At 37.9% G+C, this 22,428-nt stretch overlaps 1 protein-coding gene across 3 annotated transcripts in view; it reads right to left on the bottom strand.

Annotated features, from left to right (window-relative positions):
- LOC129277720 (laminin subunit gamma-2-like) overlaps positions 1-21,792 on the bottom strand; it is a 33,750-nt gene extending 11,958 nt beyond the window's left edge. The window contains exons 1-18 of one of the 3 annotated variants that reach the window (XR_010295960.1): positions 21,685-21,789; positions 18,236-18,833; positions 13,494-14,122; positions 12,850-13,034; positions 11,978-12,145; positions 11,201-11,386; positions 10,394-10,542; positions 9,751-9,902; positions 8,521-8,670; positions 7,612-7,937; positions 6,858-6,989; positions 5,449-5,595; positions 4,707-5,028; positions 3,915-4,157; positions 2,488-2,858; positions 1,630-1,809; positions 630-890; positions 68-211 (exon numbers count right to left, since the gene is read on the bottom strand). Coding sequence is in view for 2 of the 3 variants with exons in the window: in XM_064110708.1 (XP_063966778.1) it covers positions 68-211; positions 630-890; positions 1,630-1,809; positions 2,488-2,858; positions 3,915-4,157; positions 4,707-5,028; positions 5,449-5,595; positions 6,858-6,989; positions 7,612-7,937; positions 8,521-8,670; positions 9,751-9,902; positions 10,394-10,542; positions 11,201-11,386; positions 11,978-12,145; positions 12,850-13,034; positions 13,494-14,122; positions 18,236-18,532 (4,042 nt within the window). In the remaining variant the exon portion in view is untranslated. Of the gene's footprint in view, positions 1-67; positions 212-629; positions 891-1,629; positions 1,810-2,487; positions 2,859-3,914; positions 4,158-4,706; positions 5,029-5,448; positions 5,596-6,857; positions 6,990-7,611; positions 7,938-8,520; positions 8,671-9,750; positions 9,903-10,393; positions 10,543-11,200; positions 11,387-11,977; positions 12,146-12,849; positions 13,035-13,493; positions 14,123-18,235; positions 18,834-21,433; positions 21,570-21,684 lie in introns of those variants that run through there. The other 2 variants (XM_064110708.1, XM_064110709.1) reach the window with 2 other exon arrangements.
- Positions 21,793-22,428: the final 636 nt, after the last annotated feature.

Below are 22,428 nucleotides of genomic sequence, written 5' to 3'. Positions count from 1 at the left end.
ACATACAGAAATGTACATTTGTGTGTCCAGAGTTTTAAAGCAACTGCATTTAAATCAAAACACTTACTCAAGCAACCAGAGTCATAGTTGTAGTAGTTGTAGGCACATCCATCACAACGTTGTTCACCAAAGTTGCCGACACAGGGGCATTGGCCGCTCTCGTTGTCACACTGAGTGGCCCCTCCCGTTCCTGTGGTGTTACACCTGCAAGCTACAGTAGAAAAACATTATAATATGAAAATAAAACATGTAAGTCTTGATTTAGTGTGACATGAATGACACTGCAGACCTAAAATCTTTCTTGTTTTATCATCTTTTCTTTTGTTGCAATTGAAAATATTTTTGATCTCTAGAATTTTAACCAAGAAATTTATTGATATAATAGAAATAGATGGCAATAATAATAATAATAATAATAATGATAATGATGATGATGATGATGATGATGATGATGATGATAATGATAATGATAATGATAATAATAATAATAATGTAAAAATAATAATAATCATCATCATCCACAAATTGGGCATGTATGAGCAAAGGATATATCCCCCCTCACAATTGCATACAAATTTGAATAATCATTTTGCTTTTCTACGAAACTGTTGATCAGTAATATCCATTACCTGAGCAGGCCCCACCGAAGAGATCAGTTCCATATCCGTAATAGTCCGGGATGCACTGGTCGCAGTTCGGTTCCTGGACATTATCTGCACAGCTTTCACAGAGATCCCCAACCGTTCCCGAACGGCAGCCCATGCAGACGCCCGAATCAGGGTCGCACGCCGAGGAACGGCCGTTGCAGAAGCAAGGCACGCAGATGTCCGTTTTGGGCCCAAACGGAGTCAGGCGCTTCGTACCACTTGAACAGCTGCTGCAGGATAGACCTGAAACGAAGCAAGAATGGCCATTTTAACACTTCTCTGAAGGAACATTAAAGTTTTCTTCCATCTTCAGACTAGTACTAGTACAGGGGAGGGGGAGGATCAAAGACTTCTGAGTGAGTTAAGGTTGCTTGTTCTCAGTTGCAAGCGATAGATAACACACCCTTGTATCAGTCAGATCACAGATCATGCTATTAAACTAGGCACAAGCTGCTGGGTAGTCATCAATGAGTTTACACATCAAATACCACGTGCACATCAGCATTCAATTCACAACTTTGAATATTTACATTTCCGCTTCACTCCTTCTTCTTCCAGTGTGCTGCTTCAAGATGCTGAAGATAAATGCACAGGTTGTGTGTGTATGTATGGATTTTTTTCTCATATACTGTTAATTCATATAGGTGTTGATCTTGTAGTGCAGGTGCCTATATACATGTGCATGGAAAACATTGTTTTAGGGTGTTTGTACTTCTGCATCCCACTAAAACAAACTGAACTGTTTTTGTTTTGTTTTTGTTGAAACACCTGTCATTTTATTCATTTCATATCATGGTTATTTATTTCAAGTAAAACCATCATACATATACTGCAGCTAAAAAGCTGAAATGCATGGATTTACAGAGGTATAACAATGTCACAATACATGTAGCATAAAACATTAATGTCATGATAAAACTAATGGTACCTTAAGAAAAAAAATCCAGTATATATTATGAAATTATATTGAATGAGTACCTACCCATGGTATTTGAAGAAGTGTCACAGACACACTGTTCTACAGTGGTCACAAACTCATTGTTCGCATCGTCAGAACTTGAGACCGATGATGCCGTTTCCATGGAAATGTCAAAGAATGTACTAACCGTCCCTGGACCAAACGATGCCCGAACTTGAATACTAGTAACATCAGCCAGTATTTCTGCATTGATTTAGGAAGATGAGATGCAAATCAAAATGTAAATGCCTAAAAATTTCAAGCGATAAACCAACTTCAAAATTTGTAAGGTTTAGTAGGATTTATAAACTCTGAAAATTCCCTTATGGGGTATGAAGATACAAACAAGAAAATACTTCTAAAATCTCAGTATCAGGGATGCCACAGAGAAATGATAAAAAAAAGTTTAAAAAGTATCTGGAATGAGCCACTACATTGACAAAAAAAAGGGTTTTATATGGCGGACAATGAGAAGATGAAGTCTGATTTCTGAAGTGTTGTCCACATATATCCTACAAAATTTATTGTTCAAAATAGGATATAAGGCATCTAAATCTATTGTTTGAAATTGTATTTTTTTTTAATGAGCCAAATATCATGGAATGAGAGGAAAACAAATGATGATGTCCTGAAACTCATGCATCTTATAAATCATGGAAGGAAAAATTGAAGGCAGGAGAAAAAGAGGTAGAAAACAGAAAAGCTGGCTTGAAAATATCGTGATGATGGGTAGAAAGATATATGGATGCTGTGAGATTGCATTGGACAGAGAAAGATGGAAAACCATGACATCCAACCTCTTTAAAGAGAAGGAACAGTTGTACATGTAAGCTACAGGAAGGTAAGTATGTTGGCAAAATGTCAAATAAATGCTGAAATCACCTTGAAACTGAAGCACAGTGACCTCACTCCCTGTCTCTGTAGTTCTCCACATCCCCTCATAAAACCTCGCCGTAAATTCTGTCGGCTGGTCCGTCGGGACAAACTCCTCCGCGGAATAGAAGATGCTGGTGTTCTGCGGTCCGCCCGTCAACACCAGGTACCTGCTGGAAGACTGGTCTGCGCTTCCGACTTCTATCTTGGAGGTGAAGCGAAAGGACCCGCCGTAGGAACTGAGCTTGAATCCCAGGTATTCCTCGGGGGCGATCAGATAAACGGACGCCCCACTGGACAAGGAGGGCGGGTGAGATACCCGGATGTTTGTAGGATTGATGTTTAAGGATGAAGGGTCTGACAGTCGCCATCCATTGGTACTGCAAGGAATATTATCAGGGTCGTATTTCATAAAACTGTTTGCAAAGTTCCGCACGACTTTCCACATGACTTTAAGTACAGCTAGAACACCTTAGGTGCAAAGATATCTACACAAAAACATATCTTTCAGCACAAGAAAGAGTCGCCCGTCAAGAGTAAAGTCATTCGTAATGCACAAACAGCTATATGAAACAGCCCCCAGGGTCCCATTGCATAAGAGTTACTATTATGGCGACTTTAACCATCCAATAGTAACGTGCATGGAATCCATGATTCTGATTGGCTGTTGATCATCGTTACCATGGTAGTTACCATTGGATGGCAAAGATACAATAATAGTAACTTTTATGCAATGGGACCCAGGTATATTCTTTTCATTTATTTTTCACTTGGTCTACATGTACAAGCAATTGGTCTAGTTCTCAAATAGTCTTATACCACATGGGCGAAACCCTTTCGGCCTACTATAAATTTGGTCCTAAGTGTTGTTTCATCTACACTACACTTAGTCTAATTCCCATTTAGTCTAATACCCTGTGCCAGCCGCACAGAAACGTTGTTAACCTAACAGAGCGCTAACAGAAAGCCCAGTAACATCTTTTGGATTGTGAAGTCAGAATATTTATTTCAATGTGTAAGTATAATATAAGGCATCGCTACAATATTAACGGTTGTGACAGGGCCTCTGTTCGCGCATTGTTAGCGCTATTAACGTTTCTGTTCGGTCAGTACAGATGGTCAAACTTCCATACCAATTACTAATTATTCTGCACTTTGCAAAAATGAAAATTACTACTCATAAATTAACAGTTCATCTTATCATATACATTGTACATCCATGAACAATTCAAGTTTAGTTCATAACACATTTTCTATAGAATCTATAAACACTATAGAACCTACAGTATATACAATGTAGTCCAATGTTCTCAATGTTATTAATAATATTAGTGTTATGCTATCAATGTTATCAATGTCATTGTAGTTCAATGTTATCTTAGGTAAAGAGCTCATCTAACATGTATTTCAAATGGAACTTTTAACACAGTGCCTACCTTCCCTGTGTAAAGTCAGATCTCACAAAGTCCAGGACATAGTTAGGTGCTGCGTTGCAGCTTGCTCCATGACCGTAGCAGAAGCATGGCTGGCATCCATCTGGGTTTGCATCACCAAGGTTGAAGAACCCTGGGCGACACCCATCACACTTTGACCCCTCTACATTAGTCTTGCACGAGCAGACCCCGGTGATGGAGTTGCATTCAGAGGTGAGGGAGCCTGCCATGTTACAATCACAGGCGCTAAATGGGAAAATAGAGGGAAAGGAGTTGATTTGAATGCTAGTCAATCATTCTCACTGGGCCTAAAGAGCATATTAACATAAAGCCTAAAAACCTGAAATGGGAAGTAGTTAGGGCCTAAAACCCTGACATCTGGGATCTGAGTATTTTCACCTACTTCAAAATAATAGAATAAAATGCTTTTATATGACACTTATCACACTACATTTCTCAGTGCTTAACAGATGTATTATTACCCGTTGTCGTTGGATTCTTGCTTGTCTCTATACATTATCCGTGCAATTACATTCCCTGTTATAACTATTAACCTTTCTATATGAAGTCAACACAACCCACTATAAAAACTGCAATGGAGCACATTAGCAAGAGAAATGAAGTTCTTTCAAATTTCTCCAATGCAAAACAGGAAACGAACAGTATTTCCCATAAAAGGTGGAGTGAAAACAGTTCAGAAATGTAAGAGAATCATTGAAAGAAGAGCCTATAATGATGAAAGTTTCTAATATTTTCCTCCCAAAATTATCGAAAATGATTGGAATATCATCATACCTGCAACCTTCCGAGGTCAGATTGTAGAAGCTTTGCAGGCAGCTATCACACTTCTCCCCTCCGACCGTCTCCAGACATCGACAAACCCCGTCCTCACTGCACTGCAGATCCACAGATCCTAGAGGATGGCATCCGCAGGCTTCACAGCCATCAGGGTTACCGAACCCAAAGAAGTTCTCCTGGCAGGCACTGCATCGTCGGTTGCTGGCAAGGCCAAGGTGGCTGTTCTGGCCCTCAAAGGCCACACCCGATTTGCAGGGGCATTGACCGGTGACGAAATCACAAGCCTGGGTGATTGATCCGTCTTGATCGCAGTTGCAAGCTATAAAGGATTTAACAAATGTGTTGTGGACTTAGCAACATTTGCTCTCCAAAGAATAACAGCAGATGCATGAAAATTGCTATATAACAGTAGGCTGTCACTGCAATTTGTTTCATGATAAAACATCGGATTGTTGGTCAGACAAGAATAATGTTAGAAAAAATTCTGTCATTTGAACAACTATCATCTGATAATTCAAAAGTAAAAGTGTTGCACATCTCTCACATTTTTGTTAAGCTCACTCGTACAAAGAACATTTTGGTATGAATATTATCAGTTGTAATAACAGTGATAAATGCATCAAATTTTATACAAAAACATGTTTGCACATTTGTTTAAGATAGTACCAGCTATTAAAATTGACTGACCACAGTGAATGACATCTTTATATTTTATTTTAAAAATGCTAGTACTGGTTACCTTGACAACCGCTGGAGGTAAAGTTGAAGAAACCCGGCAGGCACCTATCGCAGTTTTGACCTCCGACCCCTGGCTTACACAAGCAAGACCCTCCATAGGTGGAACAAACCGTCTGGGGAAGGGAGCCTTCTAAATTGCAACTGCACTCTGTAAGGATAGAGAGAGAGAACGCTGATGTCACATGGAACAGTTACCCTCAATGGTGACACAACATTTGCTTCTGTGACAATTGCTCCAGGCTTTATTTCGTCCAAGATGTTAAGGTTGGGTAGCAATAGGGTATTTTGTCAGGTTCAGGGCTAGGTTTAGGGTAAGGAATAGTGTAAAATCCAGGGTTGAAGTTAGTCATGACGTGTGGATTTTATAGCAGAGCAAATGTCGCCAGAGCAAATGTCACGGATCCATTCCCAATACACACAAACCGAAATTGATTACCCAGTTCCCATTTCATAAAACTGTTCATCAATTTTAAATACTAATTTCAATTTCAATAATAAACTAGCAATCAGCCAATCAGATACCCTAAGTTCAGTAGCTTTTAACAATCCTTTCTTTTACTATGACAAGTTTGGGGAAACAGGATCCTGATTAGGCGTTCTGCTACGAGCCTAAATTGATAAGTGGGTCCTATTTCATAAACCTAGTTATCAATAATAAATTCAAATTTCAACGACAAACTATGCTATCAGGCAATCAAACGGCATGAGAAGACACAGATAGCTTGGCCTGTGCATTTACAAGGTGTTTATTATTACCTCATGCATGCACATGGCAAGCAGCACGTGGAAATGAAATCTTGCCAAGGTTTTGACTTTCCCAATTTGGCAAAGATCAATGGTCAAAACATTTGCAGGTTCTCCCACCCCCCCCCCCCACAGCTCCCACTACCTGTTTTGGTTTTGACCCTTGACCTTCCAATTTGGCAAAACCTTGGAAGGCTTGTTTTTCACACTATTCCCAGATATCAGTCAACTTTGGCCTAGCAGGTAATGCAGATTGTTCGCCACTGGAGTGAAATTCAAACTACTAAATCAAATATTCCTCCTTCCTCGGGTGTCAGGGTTTTTCAAGTGAAACAATAGAGTGTAGTTTTACTCCGGACTAATATAGACCTGAGTAAGCTCAAACACTGCTTATATTGAGTGATTTCAGGTTTGGTGTTTACCTATTGGTGTTGGTGTTACAATATCAATGCAGCATAGCACCAAATTTAAAATGCAGCTGGTACAGGGACTAATTTCAAGAGGTGTTGAGATGTAAATAAGGTGATATAGATAACTTATAAACTCAGAATAGGTTTTGGAGCGAGTGGAAGCAATCTAAATGTTGCCTTTAACACCAACACCAATACTAAACTTGAAATATCCCATTGTAGCTGAATCAAATTGACAATTTGAAGAGGGGCTTACTTTGTGCCTCTCCAACAATTTCCATCATGAGCGAGTACGTGAATGGCCGGCAAGCTTCTAGAGCACGAGAACGATTGGAGTAGGCTGCAATATCTCGAAGGCAGTCGTCATAAAATCCTCTCTCTACTTGATCTATGGGTAAATTGAACCACAAATCTTAATGCAATTCCACCATTTCACAAAAACATACATGAACAAAAAATATTTGTCACCTTAGACCAGAGGTACAGTATGTGACCTGCAGAGCATTTCATGAAGTTATTTCAGTGAGATTTGCTGACCTACATGCTTTCAGCAAATTAGATGCAAGGATTTGCAGTAGCTTATAACATTTGTCTGTGAAAAAGGTCACTGAGAATACTTTTTATCAAACAAATTCAAAACACAAAATCCAACACCATGTGCATCATTCAAGTTTGTGACACAAGATTCAGTCTTCCTAATAATACTATTCTTTCATTTTCTTCAAAGTTTTTTGCAAGATAGTTTGATATGATGGTTTTACTTGAGAAAGATACAAAAAAGATTATCCTATGAAATTCCATGCTTGCATATAAATCAGGGTCTGAGTGATCACAAATAAAGAGCTGAAAAAATGTTGAAATTGAAACAGCTCCCACATTTTCGTACTGAGAAAAGCTAAAATAAACTGAAATTAAGTTGAAAATTAAAACAAAAAAAAGCTGAAATTAGTTGAAAGGCTGAACTCTCACACCCTGGATAAATTGAATCAAGATTTAATACCAAACCACACCTCCAATCTGATACACAGTAGAAGAACTTGGATCAGGAATGAGAACAAGAGCGTCAATCACGATGGCATCCGCTCCTAGTCCTGCACTGTCCAGTTCAAACGCTGCAGAGTAGGAACAATCCTGATGGAAGCCATAGGACTCGTCCGAAGACCATGCCACACCCTCGCCAGGCTGCAGGGAGAAGGCAGGGGTTGCGATCACATCGCCATCAGGGTACGGGCAAGAGAGGGCAGTGTCCTCCGTAGCTTCCACAGTGATGCGCAGGGCGGTCATTAGCCAAGGGGATTGGGAGATGTAGGTGTAACGAAGAACAACATAGTTTGACCTGTGATATTTAAAGATGTGAAAGAAGAAATATTCTTTTGAAAATTGGTAAATCATACTTTAAACTTTATCATTCTAAATCGTCATCTCCATGCACATGGTGTTCTTTCAGATTATATTTTTCTCCCTGAATTCTTGTAAAAAGTACAAAATTAGGCATACTGGTAAGATTTTCCTTTATATAAATATATATATATATATTTATATATATATGGGTATTCCTGAATTATAAACATATTACTTCAGACAATATTCAACAGCCAATGAATAAAAGGCAATAATTTTGCTCTGTTTTCTTATCGTGATATAAATATTGTGGATAAATAGCGCTTTTTGCCCCGAGGATAAAAAGCGTTGCTATTATTATACCCGGCTTTATAGCAGCACTGCCATTATAGTAGCTAAAGAATTTAAGAAATTTCTTCCTACCAGGTACCCATTCACCTCATCTGGGTTGAGTGCAGCTGGCAGGTCTATGTTGCTATCCACCCAACCAATCCCCCCTCCCCCATAATTTTCATTACAAAAATCAATCAAAACAATGTAACAAAATAAATAGGCAAAGGGTCCAAAGGATGACTCACAATCTATCTGTAACGTTGGAATACACCCTGATCCCGGTGAAGAGGATCCTATCACCGACACCACACTCCAGATAGCCCAGACCCGAGAAGCCATCCAATGGAAAGTCAGATCGATGGACGCAGCTTGAATTGGCCTCCCAAGCATCGTGACTGTAGGGAATAAATAATAAACGTCATATTTTACCCACCGTGCCCACTTCGGTTCCGAAAAACTGTTCTACCAGCGGGCCCTGCTTAAAATGATGTTATTAGAGGTATGAAACATAGACAGTATCATGAAGAATCTTGTCAGTCATTTTCACTAACAAAATAGCTCTGAGCCAATCAGATGCAAGGATTTCAGTAGCTTATAACAGTAGTCAGTAAAAAATTATAGATCATTTCTTTGATGAAATGCTCCCCTTGGTTAGACCAAGACTAAAACGCATTTAATGAATCATCTTGTCAGGAATTTTCACTCAAAAATTGCCATGACCCAATCATATGCAAGGATTTCAGTAGCTTATAAATGCAGTCAGTAAAAATCACTGATTATCTGTATCATGAAACGCATCCCCAGTAGATAATTTTGTGAAAGTTGTCACCAAGAAAATGCTTCCATTTGAGAAGCTTACAACAGTCAGACATAGGTGATGCTCAACCAACAAAAACCAAGGTGATTTGTCATGACAACGGCAACCCCCCCCCCAGAAAATAAAAGAACTCACCTGGTGCTGTTTTCATAAAGACAAGTAATATTGTAACATCGCAACTATGGTAATTACCATGGTAGCAGGGCTCAGCAGCCAATCACAATCAAGGTTTCCATGGTAATAACGGCAAAGTTACCGTATTTGTAACTGTTTACGAAATGGACCTCAGATTTGTTATGTTTTATTTAATATTAATTTTGAAAGTACCGAGATCAATGACGACTCTCTTGTACTCATGCATTTTGACTTGGAGAAAATTAAAAATGTAGGTTGTTTTCTTAAACTATCAATGGATTTTGTTTTAAAGCTAAAACCAATGCCCTGTGATACCATGGGGGTGAGAGTTCAACTATTTATCTGATTTCAGCAGTTACTTTTGATTTTCAGCTTATTTCAGCCTTGCTCTGTATTTGAGTTCTTTCAATTTCAGCTTTTTTCAGCTCGTTTTACTTCTGATCACTCACAGGCCTGTAATACATTGACTTAAGTTGCACATTAACAAGAAAAGGGGCAATTCAAATGAGCCAATTTTCCTTACCTATTAACATCAAGATAAGGAAAATAGTATCCACTCTCCACATTCGTACAAGTTCGGCCTCCAGTGAAGCCTCGACAATCACACCGACCCGTCACCTTGTTACAGGTCAACGATATAGCGCCCCCAGGGTCACAGTCACAGGGTGAACAGTCCTTGAAGCAGAATTTATAAACAAAAAGGTAACAACAGAATTTGACGTCGATTTGCAATTCTTGCATATCTGATGACAATGAAAATCAAATATCATCAATGCAAGCCTGCAATAATGGCCCACATAATTATACTTACACATGCCGTCTTCATGACTTCATACATGTACAATGTATGCCTTGCCTATGCCCAACCCCCATAATATGTTGACTAAAACTGATTTTGAGGTTCCCTATGTATAGTCCGAAAAGCAGATACTGGGTCCAATTTCAGAAAGATTTATTATAATTACAAATGCACAATTTCTATAACAAGTTTGCCATAATCCAATCAAATTTACTGATTTCACTAGCTTTAAATTGTTATTTTAAATTTGTTATTAAGTTTTATGAAACATGCGCCACCAGCGTTCATTATCATTATCACATTTGTGTAATGAAAAAATGAGCAGGTTAATAAGAAATACTTAAGGATATCGCAAATCCGTACTTACTTCGTTGGCATCGGTGGGATAGCCATAAAAACGATCCTTACACACTCCGCATGTCCTGGTGTCCGTGTTGGCCTTACAGAAGCACTGACCACTGGTCTGGTCACAGGACTCTGTGGCATTCAATGTCCCTAGCACATTGCATCCACATTCTGCAAAAGACAATTGGGTATGTTTTCAGTGATATTAATGGCATTGAATGGATATATGAAATGAAAAAGGGGCCTCTGAGTGGTCAGTTCCACGACATTTGCTCCTGCGACAAGTGCTCGCACTGAAAATGCATGCATTAAGCCAAACATAAACCCTAACTTTAAACCATACCGTAACTTTAATCTAACATGATTCTGAACCAAAAACCCTATCATGACTCTAACCCTCACATTATAGAGAAATTAGCGGAGGAACAATTGTTGTAAGAGAAAATATTAAGTGATCGACTTGTCACGTGTCCTCTCCCAGCCTTTGAACAAGATCTTTTGATACAAGGTGTTGAAATGACATGGCTGTTGGATATAAAGTCAATTTCTGAGGAGCGTTTCATCTACAAAAGTTGTCAGATCTCACATCTTTCCCTGATTTTGATTGGCTGAGTGGCACTGTTCCTATTGCAACCGTCAGATAAAATGTGACTTGTCTGATAAAACGTCTTACAAGTTCTTTCACAGAACGCTCCCCTGCAAGCCTCTTTGTATACAAAATCTTGTCAGATATGCATTAAAAATTCCAAATCAAGCACGAGCTCAAATTTTTAATTCTAGATTTAGTAAACATTGATTTATTATAAAAAAATTTGGCACTTTGAAATACCTCTACATCTGCCAGGGTCAGGCTCCGTAAGAAGTCCATAGAAGCTGTCCACGCATTGGTCACAAGCTCTCCCGGTTACATTTCCTTTGCACTGACACTGACCAATAGGAGAGCCTGTTGCATCATCAGCAAACTGAGCACAGACTGTATTGTTGTCAACAGTTCCAAGTGGCTCACAGTTACACTCTGAAAGGCAATATTGTACAAATGTCAGTTTTTTCCTAACATGAGACATATATAGGAGCGTAGTCACCCAGTGGATTAGTCTCTGGACTTTGAAACAGAGGGTCGTGGGTTCAAGTCCCAACCATGGCATAATTTCCTACAGCAAGAAACTCATCCACATTGTGCTGCACTCAACCCAGGAGAGGTAAAAAGGAACTGGGAGGAAGTAATTCCTTAAAAAAGCTGTGAGCACCGGAATCGGTTGCCGAGCATAGCAAGTTTAAAATAGGAATGCCAAAAGCACCTAAAAAGGTGGATACGCAGGATACACAGATATCCTATATTATTATTATATATAATATTATTACTTCACACAGATAATAACTCTGATAAAAACAATAATTTTGTTAATTTCTGAATCAGGTCATATTTGTGAAAGCACTGAAATTTCAAGAACAGTGTGTATTAATGGAAGGAAAGCCTACATGTAATAATCACAGAATACGGAAGTAGAAACACACTGTATTGAGAGCAAATGATTAGAATTTAAAACCCTTTTCATAAGGAAGCCATAATTGTAAGATGCCAATTATGGCACTCTACAACGCTCACCAATGCAAACATCAGGATCACTCCTATCACGAGACTCGTTACGGAAGAACCCATCCACACAGATGTCGCAGAAATCGCCCGCCGTGTTGTTGTAGCAGTCTTGGCAGATGCCGTACCCAAGCGTGTCATTGTAGATACAGCTGGCGGCGTGATCGTTACAAGTACACTCTGAGCAAATAGAAAGTTGTTTGAGTTTGAGGTAGGGTTGATATTGATTGAGGCGCACAGATTTCATTGGCAGCTCATCCAGACAGATGAAACTGTAAGCCCATTCACATTTTCTTTTATTCCGGGCATGTTTGCAGTTAAAAATAGAGTGAGAGTGCAATTCCAGTCAAGATTTTTACTTCTACTATGTAAACATTTTGCTTTCTATATTCCTTATCCAACACAAATATTTTTCAAACTGAAGAATTTTGGATATTTTTTCTGGGAGTGGTGACGGAAACAGTTTTTCCACTATCAAAGCAAGGGAAAGCAGAAAGTAAACATAAAGGAACATACATGTACAATGAAAACAAAGACTTATCATTTAAAGCTAGCCATCATTTTAACAGAGTTAAATTATGGCCTACATGTAAGTTCAACTGAACTTCAGAACACAGGTCAGGTGTCTACATGTACATTGACAAAGAGAGGAAAAACAAGAGACAGAGGTGCACATAAAATGCTCAGGTACATGTAAGAACAGGGAAAAATTAACACGGAAGCTTGGGGGAATTTCGCCCCCTGAAATGCTTTTAAAAAGCTGTGGATACTACAAAGAGCCATGGAAGCTCAAAAATAGCCCCCGAATAATATAATTTTGTTGTTGTCAGGGTGATGTGCATGAAAGTGAGAACCAAGGAAGGAGGTAAGGGAAGAATACTCACTTTGACACTCATTGGGTGTACCCGTGGGGAAAGGGGTAAAGGATCCTGCCTTCCATGGACGATCGTTGTAGAGCGGCAGACATTGTTCACAATTTGTTCCCATGGTGTTGTGGAAGCACTCACAGACCACATCCCCACTCTCGGGGGAGGGGGCACAAAAGCGGCCATGCTGGTTGCAGTTGCACCTGCAACGAATACAAAAAAATAAAATTGTATGAAAAAGTAGGTCTGCATGGCGTTCAGGCAATACACTGGCAATATCACAATATTTTCCCCTGAGTGAAATATACACAAATATACGCAAATGCGATAAAGATGAATCTTTGAAATTGATTTTCTGCTTGTTATCCATTGGTCAGATAACTATGTGTACAAGAATCTGAACATAAATTTAATAGGGCTCCTTGTTAAGAGATTGCCAATAAATTTGAAAACCCTGCATGTCCAGTAATTCACCCGTCTTCTCTTCAGACAAGAGCATGTACAAGTTCATAAGTTTCAGTAGCCCTTCAGAACATGTTAATAAAGATCAGCTAAAATGAATATCACCGATGTCCTATTTCTAAAACCGGATGCTCATTATTATCACTGTAACATATTTCTACAAGTTTTTAAAGAAACAGTATGTAGTATTGTTTACTTACGTGAGGAAAGATTTAATGTTCGATATGGCATAATAATACTTGCTGAGAGAAAAAAAATATCCTGGATATTCTAATCCATCTGTGGCAGGACGCAGCAACCGCAGACGCAGATCTGTAAGGGTCAAAAGGTCACGGAATTCGGTATCGTTCTGATATGCCTCGACTTGAAGCGCTGGCGAGACTCCATCAGAAAATAAGAGAGCCAAACGTTCCTCCACGTCATACTTAACAGGAGCATTCCTGTAGGGCAAAATTCCGCTATACTCCGATGTGCAGATGACCTGTGAGACATCTTTGATGTCGGACTCCCTGGTATCATCAAGGGAGAAGTCCTCGAGGCAGTCTCTGGAATAGTATTGGAGCGTTTCCCACGTTGTACCTCTATCGTTGGACTTCTCCAATATCATTTGTTGAGGTCGTGCCGACTGAAAGATTATCTCAATACTGTCTACCAGGGTATAAGAATGGTCCAGAGATACAGTGACGTTGATTTCCAGAGGCTCCGGGAAGTCGTACCACGATGTGGACTGCCACCATGTTGGTGAGTCTGGGTCATCATCGTCTATGATGTACTCCGGAGGGTGCGCAAGGGAGGCATTTGAGGCATCACATACGAAGACATTGTAATCCTGATCAGCATTCAATGGGAGGAAACAGAAAAAGGCATACATGTAATTTAGAGGGTGCACCCTGAACAGGAAATCTAGCATGCAACATTTTAACATCGTTTGACAGGTGGATTTTATACTGGTGAATTATTAGGGGCTTTTGTGCTTCAAGTTGAAACACACTTTAATTTACTTCAAATCAAACTCTTCATATTTTATATGGGGGGGGGGCTTTTATGACTTACATGTACATGTACTGTATACCCAAGGCCTTGAGGCTTGATTCAACTGGGAGGGGGAGGGGCAGAATACAGAATATTGCCCCCCCCCCCTGTCAGATACATGTAAACCCAGTTTAATTAAGGTTATAAGGGACTCATTTTGGCCTACATGTATAGTATATGCCCTCGCTACATGGAAAAATACAACCATCATTTATCAAATTTTTACACCCAGCTACTGTACATGTACATAAAAATTATGAAATCTATCATTTATTCATTATTTGAAAAGTAGAAGATTTCATTCATATAGATTTAAAATCTCCTTTTTATTTATCCTCCTTTTATTTATTTTTTATTTACCTATTATGTTATCATGTCTTGTACTGTCCTGTCTCTTGTTTTGTCTTGTCTCTTGTTTTGTCTTGTCTTCTATGTCTTGTCATTCCCTCTCTCTTTCTGCTTTTTCTTCTGTCTATTGCGCAACATATCCTTCACAGCGAAGACCTCTTTGTGTGAATAACTTTGCACTTGTTTTGTAATTATGCTTGTAACATCAATATGATTTCGACCTTTTTGTTCCTTCTCTTTTTTCTTTCCTGTATACAAACGCATATATATGAATAAGTCGATTATATTTTCTTCATTTCCAAGGGGATCCACACTTTACAAGCTTTGCTTTTTTATAGTGGACCCCCTCATTTCCATTTATGCTCAATATTATACTGTTTTTTGTTTTACGAAGTAAGAATGCTCGTCTGTAAAATTGTATTTGATTTGTACATGTATTACTTTATATTACTTTGTATTATGTTTTGAATGGAAATGGAATAAAGAATTGAATTGAAAAAAAATCGAAAGAGAACTTTGTCTCTTATGTTTCACAAGCTATGCTTCTATGGGGTCCCAAACCAATCCTGTCACTTTCCTTATTGTCAATATTTGTATTACATCGCTTTAAATGCTTGAATAATCTTCCCTTATCTTAAAATCATAAACAAAAATTTCCATGTCATGACATGTAGGTATTTCTATAGAATATTAGAATCTAAAATCATCTCATTAGTTTGAAAAAAAAAATATATTAATGCAAGCTGCTGGTTGACAAAATCTGCAGACTATGAAATCACAAAGGATGATGAAATGGATACTTTCATTTTCCATTGAGTTCCAATAATTAGGCCAACTGAATATCAGTATACAAAAGCCAAGGACTGTACTCGCGTTATGATATTGACTCCCATGGGGACCCGAATATCAATATTGAAAGGTGTAACCATGACAACTATTATTGTTTATGTCACAGCTGGTAGGTGTGGCCATGGGCCCACTTTAGCTAATTAAATTCATCCAGCTGATTATTCAACCCATCCAAGCATGCATGATTGCATGGTAATTGATGTTCAATAAAGTGTACATACTTGCGCAAGAGCTTCGAACTGCTTTGTAATTTGCAGTCAATACAATGGAATTCAGCTGTACAGGCTCAGCCCTAAATTGTACAATCTAACCAAACTGAGCAATACAGATTACAAAGCACAGAAAAATAATCAAAAAATCCTCTTACGTTTATTTCGAAACCTACGTATTCCGAAATTTAGAAATAAGATCCAAATCATATTCTACTTTTAGAAGAGATGAGAAGAGAAAATTATACTTCATAATTTCTATCATCCCCTTTGCAAAATTATATAAGAAGTAAGAATGATGGTTGTGGTGGTGGTGGTATTGGTGGTGATGGTTAAGATGATGATGATGGAAGTGGTGGTGGTGGTAGTGGTGAAGATGATGATGGTGGTGGTGGTGATGGTGGTGGTAGTGGTGGTTAAGATGATGATGATGATGGTGATGATGATGGTGATGATGGTGATGATGGTGATACTGTTCAATGGTGATGATGGTGATGATGATGATGATGGTGATGATGGTTATGAATTATGATGATGATGGTGATGATGATAATGATGATGATGATGGTGATGATGATGATGGTGATGATGATGATGGTGATGATGGTGATGATGATGATGATGATGGTGGTGGTGCTGGTGATGGTTAAAGATGATGAGGATGATGATGAGGATGATGGTGATGATGACGATGATGATGACGATGATGATGATGGTGATGATGATGATGATGAACAAAAATATGTATGGTGCCATCCAGTAAAATACGTTAAGTTTTAGCATCCAAATGAATGACAAAAAAATGTGAGCCTTCGGATACTACATGTATGTAAGTCTTGACTCCAGATTGCAAATTATGACTCATTGGGTGGAGCCCTTTTCAATCAACCTACTACTTGTATACCTTTCATGTCATCATATTGGGCATTAGCATATAACACGACAACAGTTGTAACATGCCCAGGGCTTTTAAAGCAACAGGCTTTTGAACCGTTTCAAAGTTTAACAAGCGTATGTAAAATTCTGCTGCCCAAACAAACTATGTTTCATTAAAAAAAAGGTGATGTGGATCTTATTTGGCAGATCTGCATTTTGCAGATTGAAGACAAAGTTTTTAATTGAATAGGAATACATTATTCACTTCATATTCAAAGACAGTGTAAAACTGGGGAAACTACTGGTATTGAAATATTTTTTTTTTATGTGACATCAATGGCTCCCCTGTTTGCATACAGCCTGCATCATTATTTTGTGAATTTCATCAAATGTTCTTACTCTGACTGATCTATAATTCCATATCTATTCAAACTGAGTAACATATTTCATTTCATTTTATTAGTATCGTTACATACATCTTGATATACAGGTAACTATAATCAATAGAACAAGGAAACTTTATATGTATAATAATCAAGATAACCATGTATCAGGTCGGAAACGGAGGAAGAGCTCTGCTAAAAAGCGAAGCCTGTAGAATGCAGCCTCCTATTACATGTTCGTATGAACAATGTAAACAAAACACAAATGGATAGTTATATGGATAGTTATTAAAATACATAAAGTCCTATCCATATATGAAATCTTCCGAACAACTTGTATTCACGATTTTCTTGTCTTTTACCATAGTCAACGTGTCATTAGTTTGTATTGGGCTCCACCTACTGAAAGTGGAATGAGTCATAAATGACAATCAAATTAGAGTCAAAAGTTCACCGAAGACTCATATTTTCAGTCTTTAAATAAAATGCTTGGATGACTTTAAAGGAGAATGAAACCCTTGAAACCAGCTGAATCCATATCAAAGAGAAAAATCAAAGAAACATATTGTTGAAAGTTTGAGGAATAATAAGAAAGTTATGAGCATTTGAATATTGAGATCACTAATGCCATGTAGATCCTCCCATCGGCAATGCGACCAAGATCTGTGATGACACACGTACAACTCCCTCATTACTTTAGTACTTATTTCACTTATATGAATCTCACTTTTATAGAGTCTATCACAAGGTGAGGTGTTCTCTTTATGAGAGGACAAGTACAGAGGTTTCACAACATTATATCATTGATGAATCGTTTGTCATATATGATTAGAATGAGCAAAAAGAGATGTTTTGGGGTATATTTTCAGTGTCCAAAAGGGGAGAGTTGTTCATCTGTGACATCATAGATCTTGGTCGCATTGCCAATGGGAGGATCTCCATAGCATTAGTGATCTCGACATTCAAATGCTTATAACTCTTCTATTGCTAGTCCTATTTTACTCAAACTTTTTTTTATCTTATTCTTTGATTTTTCTGCTTTCACAAAAGCCAACTTGCTCCAAGAGTTTCATTCTCCTTTTATAATACCACAGTCAATCTGTCATTAGTTTGTTTTTATAAAATCTATGGTGTTCAAACTTGGGAAGAACTTGGCATCTTCGGCAGGCAGTACTTTGCCTACATGAGCCAAATCACTGTATCAGTTTGGGGTTTTTTAATAGAAAGTCAAGCCTGCATACTTACCAAAGTACTGTATATCAGTCTGTTCACATCAGAACTGAGTCCACACGTAGAGTTGACAGGATCTACAGAGACCGACAAGTCTAACAGTGAAAGGTCCTCTGAGCCAGCTGAACAAGCAAGATATTCTACGGTTCCATCGGAAAGCGTTCTTTCGCACACCGGGTTCAGATTAATACCCCCGCTCTGGGTCCTCGCTAACGAAAACAATGTCCAAAAATATACAAGCACCAGCATCCCTGAACCCCTTCTTCGCGTTAGACGAGTCCTTGTCACAGGCAAGAATTTGTTGAATTTCATTTTTGTCACGTCTCTCTCACTGCCATTAATGTCCAAGATTCTTCTTTTTTTTCTTTTTACAAACGTGGCACTGGCGCTGCTATCTCTGCATGCCTAGAGTTCTTTGGAGTATGAAGATTGAGAAGTTAAACTGCAAGTTCACGCCAAACATTTTCCTTCATAGCTGTTGTGCTACCTTCACGGAAATGGGGACAGCTTCATCATTCCTCCATGGTGCTAGATTTCGATGGGGGTGGTCATAAACTTGAACCTTCAGCATCCATTACAAAGATTTCATCAAACTGGTCATCCTAGAGTCAGACTTTGGTGTTTTGAGTTGACAAGCGGATGGGATGGGGAGAAAAGAGAAAAAGGCTGTAAAATTACTGGCAACACTAAGGAATTCCCATGTTACATATAATACAACTTAAACCCAGCAATAATCAAAGGGGAAGTTCACCCTCACAAAAAGTTTATGATAAAAATAGCAGAAAAAATAATTTAAAAATATTGCCAAAGGTTTGAGGAAGATCCATCTAGAAGAAAAAAATCAAAAAGTTATTAGAATTTTAATATGTAGAGTGTATTTGATTTGTGACGTCATATGCAAGCAGCTTCCGTACATATCGCATGGTAAAAAAAATCAATGAAATGTCATTTTCTCAGAAAAATTGAAAATGGTTTTTATTGCACCTTCAGTACATCAACAGACAAATCATTTCAAACCTGATCTTAAAAAGAAAATTAAGAAATAAGTCATCACAAATCATAAAAAATTGAAATTTATGCATTTTATATTACATAACATATGGGGCAGCTGCTCGTTTAATGACGTCATAAATCAAAAACTTGACATTCTTATAGCTTTCTTAATAATCTTTAATGGATTTTCCTAAAATCTTCACCAAGCAATATTTTGTATTACTTTTGGGCAATTCCAAGCAAAAGTGGACATTTTCCAAAAATTTATATTGGCTCTATTTCAAATCTGGATCAAATTTTTCTATCAAAACTCATATGGGATTTCATAAATACAAAAGGGGAACATAATTAGCCACAATTTTTTTTTCTTATGCATCTCATAGGAGAATCCAAACCATACAAACAATGTATACATGTACATGGGACTACATATATTGTTTTTTACTTAATTTCAATTCAACAGAAAACTATTACTTATTTTGTAAAAATTTCTTTCGGATAATCTGAAGGTCATCATTTTACATCATATCAAAAGAAAATTTTAAAATGTAAGTTCATTCTACATTGCCTGTGTGTGAATCATATATCAAAAGAAAATTTTAAAATGTAGGCCTACAGTGTAAGTTCATTTTACGTTGCCCGTGTGTGAATATTTTGGATGTCATTCCGTAACCGTCACTCCGTAACCAGGTATGGGTTTATGTTTTAAGTTGTAATAAATGAAAAAATACACCAATTTTTTAATGTAATGCAGCATATCAAAGCTAGAACATAGAATCCAATCAATAACTTAACATTGTGATAGCCATTTAAAGTTCACAGAGTTTGAGTGATCAATATGTTTTCTCCTCAAATATGCATGTCCATTTTACGTCACTCCGTAACCATGTATTAGGAATATTCTGTATCTCATTAATACAGTGGATCAAAATAACAAATGTTATTATTTTGAAAAGTGTGTTTCAGCAACTACTGTCAGGTACAATGTACCATTTCTTTGCAAATAACTATTTAAATATGTGTGATATCTTTGTTTGAATGCTAAAAACTTGTTTCTGAATGTCACTCTGTAAACATAGAACTGCCCTTTTTAGGAATTCCATTGTTACATCCAATAGAATACACTTTCAACTGGCACCAATAATTACTTTTTTTCTTTAATTGGAAGAAAATCTTAGTCATACAATGTGAATGGATTGGGAAAGTACACTGTTAGGTAAAGTCCCTCTTTGAGTGGGATGCAGAAGTTTTAAGGACAAGTCCACCCCAACAAAAAGTTGATTTGAATGAAAAGAGGAAAAAAAATCCAACAAGCATCAGACTGAAAATTTCATCAAAATCATATGTGAAATAAGAAAGTTATGACATACTAAAGCTTCTTAATTCCACAAAAACAGTCCACACACATCATATTCATAGTCGGTATGTAAATGAGAAGACTGATGGCTTCATCCAGTGCTATTTCTTTTGTATTTCATTATATGAAATATTCTAATTTTCTCCTCATTGTCAAGTGAAACAGCGATTAATTCCTCTCTGGACATGTGGAATTAGTATTATGTTTCAGTCGAGTTGGTCCTTTAGGTCAAATCTGTAAGAAAATGAAATATTGTATAATTCAGAGAATAAGAAACAAAAGAAATAGTGAGTGAGGGACATCAGCGGCTGTCTCATTTGCATGTCACTGAATGTGCATAACTGTTTTATGAAAAATGACTGAAACTTTAAAATGTTATAACTTTATTTTACATCCGATTTTGATGGAATTTTCAGCATTGTACAACTACAACTACAACTACAAGTTTGATTTGTCTCTATTTATTCAAATCAATATTTTTCTGCAGTGGACTTGACCTTTAAACTTTCAAGTCCAAAAAGATGATTTAAATAAATAACGAAAAATCATACTAGCAAAACTTGCAAAATTGAAATAAACACCCCTTTAAACGCAATTTTTTTTGTCACGCATTTGTACTGCCCCCCACCCCGGGCCTCTCATCTCAATTTCAAATGCAGTCATTCCCTCTTTCCATTTCCAAATCTCCCACTTCTTTGTCTCCTTCTTCTTTTGTGCATTTGACTTTGTATTTCTTCTTCAATTCTTCTCCACTTTAATAATCATATCATCAATGCAAAGAGCAACACCTCGATCCTGCATACATATTCACCAGCACCACATTATCCGCGGCCGCCCCGCCGGCAGTTCGCCGGTCAACGCACCTTACTGATCCGTTCAAAGCAGCTAGCGAACTCCAAGTTACGGAGGAGGAGTGACTCACATTGCTAGGAATGCCATTTATACGGTACCAACGAGATAGCGTCTCGCCTCCTCGCAACGGACGCTACCCTTTTGACCCCTGCAAATTCAAAACATCACTCTATTCGACAAAAATCTCTATAAATCAAATATATGAGAATTATCAAGGCATACAGCCATGAATGTATTTTGATGGAAAGAAGTAGTAACTTACCGATTCAAAATTAAAGATGTTCCTTGCTCGGAAACGTGTCATAACCGCGAATTTTTCATAACATGCCTGTTTAAACTTTCCTGATCAATGAAACCATTAAGTGTGACCGCGTTCAATATTGATGTGCTGTGATTGGTTCATATCCTAATTGTCAATTATGTATGCATATTGTCAGTTGGGAGAATTTATCTATGGTCACCCTTACGTGCAGCATGCGTGTATGTCACGAGTTTATTTTCGTTTATTTATTTCTTGTACATTTATTATATATATAAAATATATATATTTTTTCAAATTCCAGCTATTATGCTCGCTGGCGCTGCTGTGTTGCTATTGTTTGTAACTTCAATTGTAACCGATAATTGGATCAGTGGCGTCGCTCGAGAGGGAGGGAGGTCACCCCACTTAAAATTATATTGTCCCAGCCCCCCTCCCCCAAAAAATAGATAGATGGATGGATGGATGGATGGATGGATGGATGGATGGATGGATGGATGGATGGATGGATGGATGGATGGATGGATGGATGGATGGATGGATGGATGGATGGATGGATGGATGGATGGATGGATGGATGGATGGATGGATGGATGGACGGACGGACGGACAGACAGACACACACACACACACACACACAGACAGACAGATAGACATAGAGATAGATAGAGAGAGAGATAGATAGATAGATAGATAGATAGATAGATAGATAGATAGATAGATAGATAGATAGATAGATAGATAGAT

Source organism: Lytechinus pictus, chromosome 15 (assembly GCF_037042905.1).
Source record: "Lytechinus pictus isolate F3 Inbred chromosome 15, Lp3.0, whole genome shotgun sequence".
NCBI lineage: Eukaryota > Metazoa > Echinodermata > Echinoidea > Temnopleuroida > Toxopneustidae > Lytechinus > Lytechinus pictus.
The sequence above is the reverse complement of the archived record's forward strand: the minus strand, read 5'-3'. Positions and strand labels throughout refer to the sequence as shown.